The 16216-nt window shown below is 36.5% G+C and overlaps 1 protein-coding gene across 2 annotated transcripts; it reads left to right on the forward strand.

Moving 5' to 3' along the window:
- Positions 1-9324: 9324 nt before the first annotated feature.
- znf706 (zinc finger protein 706) lies at positions 9325-13610 on the forward strand. 2 transcript variants are annotated; one of them, XM_043218364.1, is made up of 3 exons: positions 9325-9466; positions 10306-10441; positions 12800-13610. In XM_043218364.1, the coding sequence occupies exons 2-3, from the start codon at positions 10307-10309 to the stop codon at positions 12893-12895; spliced, it is 231 nt and encodes a 76-aa protein (XP_043074299.1). In that variant the 5' UTR covers positions 9325-9466; position 10306; the 3' UTR covers positions 12896-13610. The 2 variants fall into 2 exon arrangements, with proteins under 2 accessions (XP_043074299.1, XP_043074300.1); XM_043218365.1 differs by having other exon boundaries at positions 9332-9466; positions 10287-10441.
- Positions 13611-16216: the final 2606 nt, after the last annotated feature.

Genomic DNA, 16216 nt, shown 5'->3' on the forward strand with positions numbered 1-16216 from the left:
AGACCCGCCTCACGTGTATAGCCGTAGATCTGTACTACAAATGAAGGGCAGAGAAAGCCTTTGTGTGAGATATTTGTTATTAATCCTTTCTTACCTCTCTAGACTAGACTAAAACTTTGGTGTTTGGTACAAGGCTGTATCCAGTTTAGAGCTGAGAGGGACTGAATCATTATTGAGTAAAGTATTAAAGTAAAATATTGATTGAATACTGGATTGAATATACTCTAAACCACATAGGAGTTGGGTTATTATTATTTAGGTGCGATGATAACGGCCTCTCCCGGAGACGCTGCAAATGAAAAAGTGAAACATTTTTTACTTATATTTGCATGTAACTATGATAAAGAGCGGTTCACAGGTTTACAGTTGGGTGATACCACTAACAGATAATGAACATCCTATTTTGATTCTTCAGAAATTCAAATCATCAAGACCTGACTTGCCCAGAAGTCAAACACTAGTCGGTCAATATTAGTTCCTTAAAAAAAGTTAGTTTCAATTTTTGTGCGAGAAAGATGAATGTGAGCGACGTTTCCAGCATGCAGAGACACGGTGACATCACTCGAAGACAAAACACGGGAAACAAGAAACTACTCATACAGAAAACACAACAGAGAGCCTGCTACACTGAAACCAAAGAGGACGTGAGGAGGCATATAGCGTTACCTAAATCTTATTAGTGGCGTCCACTATCGCTCCTACTTTTATTAGGCTATTATTATATTTTTAAAATGTAGTATCATGTCACACATGTATAATACATGTATAATAACACAATAAAATACAATTGGGGGGGGGTGAGGAATGATTACTTTTTCTCAAGAAAAATTATAATAATAGTATGCTTTCTGCGGCTCAATAACATGTTTGTTATTATTTCTGATTTTGAAAACAGTTGAGCCGCTTCATATTTTTTGTATATATTCCTAATAAGTTCAATCCGTGTAACATCATGCATGTCTTTCCCGTCCCTTTCAAACCATTTAATGCATCCTCAATTTGTTTCTTTTTATTTTCTCACCCCAAGCCTTTGAACAAGTTTCTGCACGCTTTCAACACTGACAGTAATCAGAAAAGTTTGTAAATCATCGTATTTAAGGGCGATTTAAAATAAATGACATTGTAAGATATAACAGTTCTTTAAATTGCAGTAATATTTCATCATGTTTTTATTGCATTTATTTGATGAAGCCTCGACGAGCGGCGGCGTATTATTCCAGAGTACCTTTTCTTTATTGAAATGCACAGTGTACGTTTCTGAGGCTGTACAGAGAGATCACGATGGCTAGGGAGAGCGTAATAACTTGTTTACCTAGGGTTATTGTCACCTTAATGAACTTATTGTGAGGGAATATAATGTTTGCCATTACCCCTTCTAAACAAACCAATTTGCGGCAGCTTTGGTAAACCTCGGTCCGCTGGAGTGTAAACACTGGGCGTCCATTGTGAGGGAGTTTGAAGACTGACACCTTGGGCAAGCAAACACAGGCCTTTGTTTTGAGCATAGCTCAGCCATTCAAGAGAAGCAATAAAAAGACTGGGTCAGAGACAATGGCTCCCTGCTTTGAGGAGAGGGGGTCAGACGGGGAAAGGGGCTGGAGCAGCGGGGCCCGAATGAGTCTGATAGCATCTCTCTGAAGACCCCTGGCCTGACCTCACGCTCTCGGGATGACCGCTGAGACTCCTCACTGTACATTAGGACAATCAAGCAAAGTGGCTTTCTTTAAAGTTGCTTTCTCAGTCCTTTAAATGCAGGACTGATGAGATAAGACAAATATTTTCTCAATCAAAAGACAATTATATATATATATATATATATATATATATATATATATATATATATATATATATATATATATATATATATATATTATGAGCCAATTTTTTTATATAGAGAGATCAAAACCATTTTTTCACTTACTGTATTCTTTGTTTCAGTTTTTTTTAGGTTGAACATACATAATCGTTTTTCTAGACATGTCCAGGCTAGGAAAAGCAGTTTGTAAGCAAAGACAAGACCTAGAAATTTTTTAGGTAACTTAGAAATCCTGGCCAGGAAATGTCCGGGAAAACAAGCACGTGAAAAATGAATTAAAGCTAAATAAATATTTTAAAAGCAAATAAAAATGACCAATGCGCATGAAAACAATTACTAAAACTTAAGCTAAAATGACAGGCCTTGGAAAGATGAGCAGGTTATGGTCAGTACAACGAGGATGTACAATCTCCTTAAAATTACTAAAACAATAACTGAAATTAAAAAAATTAATAAATATTAAAAAAGAAAAGCACATGACAAAATTACTAACACTTAAACTAAAATTACAGGTCATGGACACATGTGCAGAATATTTCCAGGAAAACAAGGACACCTTAAAATACTAAAATGAAATGATGTTAAAAATAAAAAAATATTAGATAATAAATGTATTATATAATAATAAATGATAATAAAAATGACAAAAGCACATGACAAAATTACTAAAACTTCAACTGAAATTACAGGACATCGACATGGACTTTTGGTCACCCTAAAATCATGAAAAATGAAAACTAATAAAAAAAATAAAGTTAAATTAATATTTAATAACAAAAACACATTACTAAAACAACATTACTGACCCTTAAAATAAATAAAACAATTACAGGACTTGAACAAATGGTATTTTAGTAACTTAAACCTTGTACGTTTATTATATAATTATATTTTATTTCAGTGACCAAAAATGATTTTGAGTATTTTTAGACCTACTAGCTTTCAGATTTTAGGTAGCAGTAACTGCGCTGTAATACAGGCTTCATTTTACATCAATCAATAAAATAGTGCACATCCATGAAAAAGCTGCCAGTGCTTTACTATGCTAATTGCTAAATTGTGCTTTTTAGCATTCTTTGAGGTATCATGCACGTATAGTGCAAAGGAGAGAGATGAGTAATGTGCCAAAATCTAATAGGTTTAGTGTTTCTAACCTTAAGTATGAGAAATAACGACAGTGATCCTCGGCTTGGCACACACCACTTAATAAAATGTCTGTTGGCAACATTAGCATGGGCTAAATAGCTAACATGTCAGATGAAGCAGCACAGTAGATCCACTTAGACCATGTTTGTGATCTTGATATGAGTGTTTAGCATGTCTTCATGATTACAGCCCATCTTTACTAATCTCACTTTGAGAGCACCTGGTGTTTTCACTACTGCGTGCAAATGAAGCTGCTAAATAAATACAGGTGGGGTCCTCAAAATGGTATTCTCCGAGCTTTGCCCGGAGGCTTATGGCTAATGCGGAAAAACCGCAACATCGCGAATAAGCCTGTCTCACCATGCCTGGACTGCCCACAGTAAAAGGACAGGATGTACAGAGAGCCAGAACGCAAACAATAGGACTGGATTACAGACTGTATGTACACACAAGCAAAAACTATAGCAGCCAGGGCTCCTTTAAGACTACTTACGCAGACTTTTGTAACCCATAACAAAAGCAGAGGCCTGCTATTGAAACCGCTGCTAGTTTAAATCAGGGCAGGCTGCTATTTAGTTTGTACTTATTAAATCGAAACTTCTCTGGCCCACCTTTGCAAAAAAAAAAAAAAAAAGTAGTGCTCTAGGAGTGACTTCAAACGTATACTTAAAAGGTCACTTAAGTGTACTTAAAGAGAGTGTACTTAAACACACTTAAGTCAACTTTTAATATACGCTCTTATGAATAATGTCATACATTTTTGAAATACATTTTTAATGATCTTTTAGTGCACTTATTTTGAAGTGTTGAGAAACAAACTAAAGCACGTGTAAAAACAACTTTACAACAAAATAACTTTATCATTACAGACATATAAATACATGACATACAAGTTTCATTAAATGCAATTAAAGTATATTTAGTTTACCATAAATGCAGTGCATTCAGCGGTACTTTAAAAATAGTCAAGAACAATAAAAAGTCCAAAAACTATTTTAAGTTTGATGAATATGATATGATAAAATTGTATAAAAAAGATCAAATTAATTGTTAAAGCATGCTACAAATTGTACATTGTATACAATATATATATATATATATATATATATATATATATATATATATATATATATATATATATATATATATATATATACACACACACACACACAAATAAATATATTTAATTTAAACTATAATACTTTTTTCCTGAACTGTAAATAACATGCAACTAAGTATCCAAGAACACTACATTCAGGTAAGTATATTGCATGTATTTTTCTATAATATCTTGAAGTGCAGGCCTATATCTTTCTGCCGTTGGTGTCTACATCAGTGCTTTGACAGCTGAAGTTGTAACCTGACAGTGTGAGGCAGGCTCAGGCACGAAGTGTGCAGGGTGTCACGATTTTTTCTGTCCATCGCATTCCTCTGAAAGCGCATGCAGGGCCCCGATGAGAAAGACAGGGAGTTATGCCGCATACCAGGGATTTCTGAGACGGGAACAGGATGCCTGTTAGGACCTGCCCGCCTGCTGCCGTGTGCCCGTCTGGCAGGTACGTCCCAGCATGCAGCGGGGCTCTGGTGGGACTCTAGGGGCAGGAATGCAGTAGGTGGAGGCCCCGGACCGCTCCGGCACAGGTGTGCAATCAGCGCTCTTTTTAGGGGGCGGTGGAGGGGACCTGCACATTCCAGTGGCCCTTAAAGGGACAGCAGCGCTTTCTCTTCACAAGCCGGGATGTCTCGACTCCAAACCTGTCCCGTGGGAAGCTGCTGAACAGGTTGGGTGAAGGGGATGATTCTCTTTGCATCAGCACCATAAACCTGTCTCTGCGGCTCCGCAGTCAACAATGATGAATCTGTATCACACAGCGCTGTTGGCGGGCATTTGCATTGGCGGCAACATGTCACGCTTCAATTGTACTTCATAGAAAGCTCTCAGGGGAACGAGTCGATAACGTTTTTTTGGTTTTGTTTCAGCGTTGACCGAACATATGAAAACAGAAGTGCACTTGGGCAGTCTTTTAAGAAATAGTATATTTATGGACGTACGCTCTTAAAAATAAAGGAGCTTTAAAGGTTCTTCACAGCGATGCCGTAGAATAACCGTTTTTTGGTTCCACAAAGAACCATTCAGTCAAAGAAACACCTCTTTCTTGTCTTTTTAGGACCTTCTTTTGCCACAAAGAAGCTTTTGTGAAAGTTCTTCAGATGTAAAAAATTTTAAATGAAAAAGGTTGTTCTATGGCTATAAAAAATCAAAAGTTGAAAAAGTTTATACAACAAAAAGTTGAGAAAACTCAAAAATCTCCTGCAGCTGGTTGCCTTAAACTTTTATGTTTATTCAACTTTTAATTTTATCTAGTTTGTATTAAATGCAGTTTTAAAGGCAGTTTTGGAGCCACTTAAGCAGGACTTCATATTTAATTTCAGAATTACTGCCATTGTTTTTATTTGAAATATATGCTGAATATAAATATAAAATAATGTAAAATAATGTAAATAATGTCATTTCTACTGAAAATTGTGTATCGTCTATTTAAACGAGTGCTATTAACCAATTAATCGTGATTAATTTTTACATTATATATGTACTGTGTTTATGTTTACAAATTTATATAATATTTGCATGTATATACATTTATATATTTATATTATTGTATTTTTATTTTAGATAAATATTTAAAATATATAAACACAACATGTTTTCTGAAATATATACATGCATTATTTATTCCATACATATACACACAGTTTATTACGCAAGTTAAAATTTTATCCTGGATGTGATTAATCGCAATTAATCATCTGACAGAGCTCATTTAAATATATTTGCACATTTTAAAAGATGAAGGGTGAGACATAGCTTATGTACTCATGTGTGTAAAGAAACAGTCATGAAATGATCTCTCTTCAAGTCAAGTAAGTGGCCTTTTATTTAACTAATATTTTATGATCTGCAAGCATACAGCTGTAGACTACTGTTTTTTGTCACGTGTGTTTTTTGTCAGTACTTCTGCGCTCGTGGTGAACGTGGAACCTGTCCATTGACGCATATTGTTTTCAGTATGGTTGGATGTCAGTGGAAAACAGAGGAAGTGACTGACGGCGTGGATCAAAACAACTTCCTCTTGTTTCAAGCCCGGGTTCCTCCCCCGCGTCCGACGATGTGTTGATGTGCTGAGGGACTTTCACATTGAGACGCAATTAGCGCGCATTAAAACACATTAACACACAAGAATTTCACCACAGCTTTGTCGAGACTTGATCAAAGTTCTTAAGTGCAGGGAAGATATCATAGCTACTTATTACGTTTATTATCCCTTTGTTGTATTAAAGGGATAGTTCACCCAAGGATGAAGGTTTCTGTCATCATTCACTTACCCTCAGACCTGTGTGACTCTCAGTCTTTCTTCTGAGGAGAAAAGAAGGTATTCTGAAGAACGTTAGTAACCAAACCGAAGTCAGCATGTGCTGTTACTCTCTTAATGGATGGAAATATTTATGCCTGATGGTTAGTAAAATCCCATACGCTCCCACGTTTTTGTGTAAAGTGCGAAAAATCCCAACAGTGTTTTTTTCCACGTTTTTCGTGAATATAAAAAGTCTCTTTGACTATTAAAGTCAATATATAACATTCATTTGAAAGGTACTCTCAAAATGTTTCCAGAAGAATTGTAACGTTTCTATAATCTAAAGAACTTTTTTTTGAATACAAACAACTTTCTGTGCAATAAAAAAGATTCCAACGAAACAGTTCCAGTTTAGAGTAAATATAAAGAATATAGCCACGCAAAACGGCCTAGAAACAACCCTAAAAACTAACCTAGCAACCACCTGGCAAATTTAAAAACGGCATACTCACATTTTGTTCAGAAAACACACGAACAGTTCGGTAAGGATATATCTGGCTGTTTAGTGATGTGACTAATTCTGTATCTACCTCCAGAATGGCTTCATAAAGAAGTGTCTAAATGGGAATTTTCTGGGATGTCTGCGAGAGATCCTTCCTTTTAGCGGGACAAAGGACAGACTGATATAACTCTCCTGTGTCCATTGAGGGTCTGACACCTGGGAGATTTCCTTTCAGAAAGCCTCGGGCAGGACTTCTCCACCCAGCATTCATGCGAAATCAGGATGGATGGATGGACGGTGCGTGTGATACAAAACCGATTAACATCTGTACGTGTGTTTTTAAAAGAACAGCTGGGCTGCTCGAGTTCCTCAGGTGTCTCACACCAGACCTGCGTCCTTGTCTTTCTCCCGATGTGAAAAACGTCTCCCGCCGATCGATTAAAACACGACATGTACGTATGTTTGCTGACATATCGCAGGCATGGCCCTGAGCCGTAGCCGAGAGTGTTTTGCATATTCAGACGTGTCGTAGCAAGGAAGGCTAACGACTCTCCTTCTGAGCGTTTTCTTTCTTTGAGCTGGGACTGAAACTGCGTCTGCGTCTATCCGCTGCTCGTTAAATTTGGACAGATTTAGAGGAGTAGTTCACCCGAGGATCATCGCATGCCTTCATGCCACTAAAAGCTTAGCACACATTTATTATTACACAGTTATTACACAGTTATTAATGGGGGTCCTTGCTGAATCTTTAGATCCCTTAGATACTACATGACAAGTACAGTTCATAGTTTATTTGTTTTTTTCCCCACACGGAGTTAAGTCGTTCAAACTGCACTTTTACTTTCCTTTATGGTCCTGAAGGGTTTCTGAAGATGAATACTGCCACCTACCGGTAGAGACAAGCTTGTGCTTTAATTTCATTCCCTTTTAACTGAATCGTTATTGCCATAAAATAAACGAGACAATAAACCGCATATGATTTCATGTTAATTTGTAATATTGAAAAATGTTTCTGCTTGGTTTCCTTTGTGTCCGTTTCTATCAGACGTCAAGATGCTGTTTAAAAAATGACATTCTTTTTACATTAATGCAATATTGTGTAATAATGGTTTATTTCAGTGTGTGGCGGAGGAGATCACAGTTGATTGCTTTCTTACTGGAATAAACTGGAAATGAGGTTATGGAATTAAACATGAGATTCTATAAATGTGAAAAATTACCCGTTAAAATGGCATTAAAAATGATTATTATTTGACTTGTTCGGTGTGCGTTATTAATTCAATGGGTTTCCCGATTGTTACCGCGCTGTAATGTATCATCCAGGGGGTGTTAATGTGTAAATATAACCTAAAGTGGAACATTTCTACAGGTTAAATATTAAAGGTCACTTTCGACTTTTGAATGGTTTTTATTTTTTATGCCCATCAAAGACGAAATGCTAGAAATATAATCAACCATAAAAGTAATGACAGTAATGTGTTCTTGCCCAAAAGCGTACATTTGCGAATAAAACATTTGGCAAGTATAATCAAATATATTGAATTTAAAATATTAAATATAATCTGAGTGTTAATGCATATTCTGACTTTTTTCATGAGAGGCTTCCACTGTTTTGTTCTTACAGACTCAAATTGTAGTATATTGTGAATTTACTCACATGGATAATTCTTTATTCATAAATGTAAATGGGGAGTAAAAACAAACGACCTGTTGCGAGAGAATTACAGTATTAATAAAAAACATGAAGAGTTCAGATGCCTCTACGCATCTGACATTTTTTCTGGAAACCATGAATAGGTTTAATAGGTAAGTAATGAATGGGTTGAGGGTGAAAAATTGATATGTGATATGATGAAAATATACTATGTGTGGAGAGCATTCACTCGGCATCATTATCTCATTTGTGACCAAGACGGCTTCTACAGGCTTTTGCATCTCTTCATGTATAGACACACACACACACACACACACAGACACACAAAAAATATAAAAATATAAAATATAACATGTATAACATATTATATATATATATATATATATATATATATATATATATATATATATATATATATATATATATATATATATATATATATATATATATATATGTATAACATATTATATATAACATAAAAAATGTGCATGTTATTTTTAAATATTTATATTATCAATTATATCAATATAGACATGTAATAGTGTATATTTATATACATAATAAATTTACACAGCACACACCTATATTATGTAATAAATAAATAAAATGAATAAATATAATTTATATAAAATATAATTTATATAAAATATAATTATTTAAAATCTGATATTTTATTTATTTTTAATTTACACGAGGAATCAGCAAAAAATAACTTTGTTTTAGAAACTGTATTTTACACTTGTGAATATGACTTTTTCAAAAAAAACAAACAAAAAAAAACCCCATCCAGACGATCTCACTCTGCATCAGTCGTCCCGTGTCCAGAGAGTAGGTGAAGAAGAGCGCGGAGCTGCTGCTCTCTAGCGCTCGGCGCCGCTGCGGTCGGAGCGGGAACTACAGGAGCGGCGCTCTGGGAAGAGCACAGCTGTCAGAAGCGTGCGGGAGACCACACTTAACAAGCTCAGAGCTGCTCGCGGACCTCATCTGTTTGCCAGGTATGCCCAAAACATCTAGATCTAGATAGAAAAGAGCACACAGTTGTATTTTATCACTCCCTTATCCATGCAGCTCGCGGGAATGTTGGTGTGTCGAAAGATCTGGTTTTGTTAGTTTGCTTAGCATGCTAGCTGGCTAACCATATGGTGTTGTTAACTAAGCCCAGTATGTTTACTCCCTAATCTACGGACACTCTTTAAGCATGCGAGGTCGTCCTTATTTGATATTTCGTTTTCCAGCCCCAGGACGTCTTTTTTAACTCTGGTCGTCGACACACATCGACGTGTGAAATAATGCTAACGGTCGAGCTAACGTGCTAACGAACCTTAATATACATTGACAGCTAGCTCACAAACAGTCAACGCTGACCATTAAAACTCGCCTTTTGTTGTGTACTAATATGTTACGTTTATTTGGAAAGCACAACATGCTTGGGCTGCTGTTAACCGGAGACATTATTCACATGGAGTAGCATGTGTCTTCTAATCACTTCGGTATCGTTCAACAACATCAGCTGCCTGACTTTGTTATTGTTTTAAACTCAGCCAAAGGCAGAACACGGTGTACACAGTGAGTGTCAGTTAAGCCTCACATGCCCTCAGTAGGACACAAGACACGGCCCCAGTGGAGTTTTATCCGTCAGAATTTTTATTAGCACAATAAATGATGTGTAGTGGGGTTGTTGCTAGATAACTGGACACACACACACACACTCAGATGTAATGATGTTTTGGAGCTGATTCCGTGTGTTGTTTGTTCCTGATAGCTGAGCATGTCTGCCTGACTCATGCTTCACTCTCTCTGTGTTGTTGACGTCAGTTTGTCTCCCATCCAACAGCATGGCTCGTGGACACCAGAAAATCCAGTCTCAGCAGAAAAACGCCAAGAAGCAGGCAGAGATCAAGAAATCCAAAGGCCACGACCAGAAGACCGCGGCGAAAGCGGCGCTGGTGTTCACATGCGGCGTCTGCAGGGTCAGTGGTAATTATAGCCGGTTATTTTTACCCCGACAGATCGTCCTCAGAGCTTCTTTTCAACCAACTTTCAATGCCCACTTAAGACAGATTGTGCTTTTTGAACTTAATTGCATACCCTTCGGTCATTTTCTGAACGCGGCCCGAAGAAAGGAACCCATGTTTTCCCTTTGCACGCTGTCGATATAAAGCTGATTTTATAAGTGGGTGTGTGTGGGGAATGAATGCGTTGGGAAATTTTGTTCTCAAGCTGCAACTTGCTTCTGACTATGAAAGTTATTCACTGTAGGTAACAAATCTGACTTGTCAGTACACCTTCTACCAATTACCAGTAACTGAGAGATTCATGGGCACAAAACATCTTAAAGTCACCATCAGCTGACGTAGGCGACCCTTTTTACCTGTAGTTTAGTGACAGCAGAGAAACACACAGAAAGTATTTAAACAAAAACCTTTGGATGCAATTAATCGCTCGACAGCGTTAATTTATATATAACATAATTATATTGATATAAGTGCATATTTATGTTGTTATAATAGTTATTATTCATGTAATATTTTCAAAATATATACTGTATGTCCGCGTGCGTTTATATATGCATAATAAGTATACATAGTACACATGCATATTTATATGTAAACAAAAACTTTTATTTTGGCGGTGATTATTTGCAGCTAATCGTTTGACAGAACTAGAAAGAAACAGAAGCCGTTCTCCTCGTTAGAAGTCGGTATGTTTTAAGGTAAAAAAAACGCGTTTGCGAATACTTGATTGTCTATTGTTAATCGAGTAGCGACCGATGTATGAGGCACAGCTCACAAAGAAGTCCTCATCAAAGCAGGTTTTCTGTTGTGTAATGCGGTGAATTAATATGACCAACTTGAACCTGTTGTGAGGAAATTCCTCATCGTCTGGTTTCCTATTGAAATAATTGCTTTTCTTCTCTGAGGACTGGCAGACAATGGTAAACGTGACCTTTGTAATGCCTTTATGTATATTTTAGGGCTGCACATTAATGGCTAAACAAATAATCGTGCTTGTTTTACTTATAATCGCTGTTATTAATTAGGATCGGCCTTTTATATAAATCATTTTTGCATTGCATTTGAATTTTTTGCTCCGTCGTGAAAACAAGGCGTTGAGAAAACGTCAACTCACGTTCAGGGTTTATTTAACCTCATCTAGTTTCCTGGTTTATCGTGTTTACCATATACAATTAAAACACTTCCTACATTATGAAACGCTGGTGAGAGCTTCTCTCAAAAGCCAAAACAGTGATTATTTTTTGTAATGAAACGATACATTTATATTGTAGCACAGACGTTTTATTTGAGCAGAATCTCTCAGTGGAGTTTCTCAGCACTCACTCACTTATTTAGGATTTAATATTAAGGTAATATTCACCAGTATTACCAATTGCACTGACACTATTGAATGAGGAAAAATTCAAACCAAGCTAAATTGAGTTGAATAATGACAATAAACTGAATTAACACTGACTTTAACACAGTTCAGACACTCCTGCCTACATTACAGCTTACAATTAATGAGCTTTTGATCTGATCTGTGTTATAATATGAATGTTCTATATACATATATGTAGCTAAAACTTGAAGTGGATCCAAACATTTCATTTTAGTTGTCCTAAAACCTCAAACACAGCACAAGCACATATATTATGTAAACAAAAACTTATTTTGGATGCAGTATCTATATCTATACATATCTATCTATCTATCTATATATATATATATATATATACATATGTGCTTGTGCTGTGTATTTATTATGTGTATAAACGTACATATACAGTTAAACATATTAACATTTATGTACAGTTTTATATTTTAATATGTGTGTGTGTGTGTGTGTGTGTGTGTGTGTGTGTGTGTGTGTGTGTGTGTGTGTGTGTGTGTGTGTGTGTGTGTGTGTTTATTATATATATATATGTATATGTGTGATATTTAGGTTTGGGGTAGGTTAAGGTGAACTAAATTATGTTGGTGCAGAATATGGAATTAATATGCGTTTAATATAGTGCTAATAAACAAGAAGTTTTATTGAACGTCTACTCTTTGTGTGTGTGTATGTTATATAAGTTAGTGTGTATATGTCAGTTAAAATGCATCCATTGAAAATAAAAAATGTTGAGATCTGGCAACCCCAGGCAATGCAAGATAACAGAAATGTCAAAAGAACAGACTGTTTGCGAGATAAAATAACAGTATTGCAAACTAAAACCCTAACACACTTAAAGTGATTTTGGTCACCCATAATGGTTTGTATCATAGCAGAAGGAAGCCAGACCTTGAGCCTTAGCATGATGATCTGAACCATGAAACCTTTCTGTCTTACAGTCGCAAATGCCAGATCCTAAGACCTTCAAGCAGCATTTCGAGAGCAAGCACCCCAAGAACCCTCTTCCCCCAGAGCTGGAAGGAGTGGAGGCGTGAGCGGCGCCGGACACCAGAGGTCGATCGTATAAAACATCACTATAAGAGTCCTGATCTCCAATTTTATCCAGCAGGACACGATCAGCTCTCTTACCTGAGTTTTATACACGCATCTTCCCCTTCACTGCAGACACGAATCCCGTGGATCAAAGACTGATGACGATTAGCTTCCCTCTCAACACTGTTTCAGAGCACTTGCCTTGGCTGCGATCAGATCAGAGTATTACCTCAACCTGCGCTCACACGCTTTCTTTTCTCATCTAACTCGCGTAATTTAATAGATCGAGAGAAACTAGAACACTACCAGTGATCGTCAGCTGATCATCAGTAACATAATTGTGGTAGTTAGGGACACGTTTGTCTGCTTTTGCTTGGTAGATAAGTCATAGATGAGTGCAAATGGACATGGGAGCGGTTTCCCACTACTTGACGTTTAGCCTGGGCAAAAACGTTTTCCCGTTCTTTATTTTTCCTCATTTACTCCTTTCGTTTTCCACCGATGGTCCTGTACGCTGAAACTGGAATCTGACGCATTTCTGTAAATCACTGGATGTGCCCGAGGCTACTGTATTTTAATTTAATGTTGCTGCAAAAGTTATTTCTCTTTGGAGTTGTCTCAAACAATATCGCCTCAGTGTTTGATATTCCTGCTCAAGCAACCTGGTTTCCACACCAATGTAATATATCTCTTTAATAAAATTTTACTTTAAGACTACGTGAGGCATGTCTTCGAGTGTGAACGCTCGATCTAAATGTACTTGCGGCGTGTGAACGGAAGAGGTTGGACAGTGGCAACAAGCGACAGCGTTTCTAGGGCGGTTATTATGCATCATTACCTTGGCAACAACACAGCGGGTCAGTAATCACAGCAGAATCGGACTCTGCCTGTTTGACCTAGTACACGTCTGGAGCTCCGGCCATGTCAGCTGATCAGTTAAACTCGTTTTTAAAGTAGTTCAGTGCATGCAGATCCGACCGCTGATCGTTCTTTACTGTGGTTATTGTTCACTAAAATTATTGGTTATTATTTGTGTTGATTGGAATATAGTAACAAATAACAAATATTAGGTGGAAAATCAAAACTTAAAAATGAGAAGTTTGGCCACTGACTGGAATAAGTTTAACCCCTTATTCTGTGCTGAAAATCCCTGTTTTGGTGTTCCTCGTCAAAAATTATATTAAAAATATAAAAATTACTTGTTAATCTCACAGTATGCTATATTATTTCTGAGATTTTTGATTTACTAATTTTTCTTGTTTACTCGTTTAATTAGCACTTTTTTTTTCTTTTTTTTTTTTTTTTGGGAACTGATTGATTTTTTTTTTTTTTTTTAAGTGCAGAAATTTCAAAGCTTTTTTTTGTGGGCTGTTCATTTTTGACTGGAACTGAAACTGAGCGAATAACAGTTATACATTATAACATTAACTAGCATTTTAGGTAAAAGGAAATCCATTCCAGGGTCACAACACACACACACAGCACTGTGTGTGTGTGTGTGTGAGTGTGTGTGTGTGTATATATTAGTGCTGTCAAATGATTTATCACAATTATTCAGAATTTTTTGTTTACATATGTGAAATATAAGTATATTGAAAATATTTACATGCATATACATTTATATGATATATAAAGATTTTTTATATAAACATCAAGTATATGCATGTATTATATGCATCATAAATATACAGTACGCACATAAAAAACTTATTTTGGATGTGATTTATCTTTTGACATGACTAATATTTATATATTTACACACACTAATAACTGACAAAATCACAACTAAATGTTTTATAAAAATATATAATAAATATAATTACTCTATACTGTATGTATATATATATATATATATATATATATATATATATATATATATATATATATATATATATATATATATATATATATATATGAATAAAATGTGTGTATACATACACATATATGAGCAATAATTTGAAGGATTTATTATGAATTAAAAAGTTATTCTGTTCAATCCCCACATGATTTTATTCTGATTTTGTGTTTTACTTGGTCATTTTATTAAGCGGTTTGTCGTAATTGCTTCCGCCCTGAACTCTGGCATTTAACCACAGGGTGCTTGTATCACATTTAGATAACAATGACACTAGTTTCCCCAGAGCCAGTCCCTGTTTGTCCCAGTCTCAGTCAGGAAATTTGCAGACAGTCGGTGGACCAGCAGGAAGTTGGCCTTCAGGTTGAGACGTGTCAGGACGGCCGACACACCCATTCTGATGGAGACACCTCTAATACGAAACACTTCACATCACTCGCCGGAAAAAGTACCTCAAACTCTTAAACATAGTAATTAACCGCTTTTTATAAGGATAAAGTGAATAGAGGTTATTGTGACATGTTTCTAACAGAGGTCAAGACCTTTAAGGTGTGGCCAGTCATCTTAAAGGCGGGGCTTGGTGTTCTGAATAAACTAGGTTAAGTAATAGTTTCGTCATAACTCAGGATTTGTGCATCTTATGTATAATCAAAAAAAAGTTGCTTTAGTTTCCATTAATCGTGCACCAAGTTTCTCTGTTGGCTTCAAATCATTAGTAGTTGTCCCTGGATTGATGTGATTTGCGTGAAGGGCCTGTAGTCTGTCACCGATGACTCACCGATGACAGCGATGGTGAATCGGAGCCGAGCATGTTGAGGTAGGTGTGTCTGCGGGTGGGGTAAAATTCCCTCTTTATGACTCAAAATCTTACGTTTGTGAAAGTACAGCTTATTGAGACAATTATCTCCGGAGAGTCGCATTATAACAATTGCATAAACGGTTTAGCTTGGAAGAGCATGCCAACGGGATCAAGATGGTACAGTGCCGGTGTGACTGTAAATTGGGTTGTTACATCTTAACACGCCGTTCCGACCAGAAAATGTGACCCTGTTAAAAAATTAGCACATGTTCTCTTCACGGACCTCGACGAGAGATAATTGAGATTCTGCTTTTATTAGCATCTGCTTCCTCTGCTCCAGTTTAGAGGCCGAGCTGCTCTCTCTCTCTCTGTGTGTGATCAGACCATGCAGACTAGAATGTCTTCCTCGCTCTTTCATTGTCTTGGTGTGTAGTGAGTTTTGGAGACAGCATCCACACAAAAAGCACCAAGTCTGACACATGGATGTCTCATGGTTCTCTGGGTTGACTTGTGTGCTAGATTACGAGAAATCTGACTGAGGGTGTTTAAGCAAGATGATTAAATTAAATAAATCTAAACGGAGCAATGCATCTGTGTCGTTAACACTTCGATGCGTGATAACCGCTAGTCATTTATTATGCAACGGGGGAGAAAGAAATGCACCATTTA

The sequence above is a fragment of the Puntigrus tetrazona genome, chromosome 19, assembly GCF_018831695.1.
Source record: "Puntigrus tetrazona isolate hp1 chromosome 19, ASM1883169v1, whole genome shotgun sequence".
NCBI lineage: Eukaryota > Metazoa > Chordata > Actinopteri > Cypriniformes > Cyprinidae > Puntigrus > Puntigrus tetrazona.

Bases quoted from the DNA above. Each gene is read 5' to 3' on its own strand.
- znf706 (XM_043218364.1), top strand. From the start codon at position 10,307: ATGGCTCGTGGACACCAGAAAATCCAGTCTCAGCAGAAAAACGCCAAG. The intron at 10,442-12,799 runs GTCAGTGGTAAT...TCTGTCTTACAG, and splicing joins TCACATGCGGCGTCTGCAGG to TCGCAAATGCCAGATCCTAA.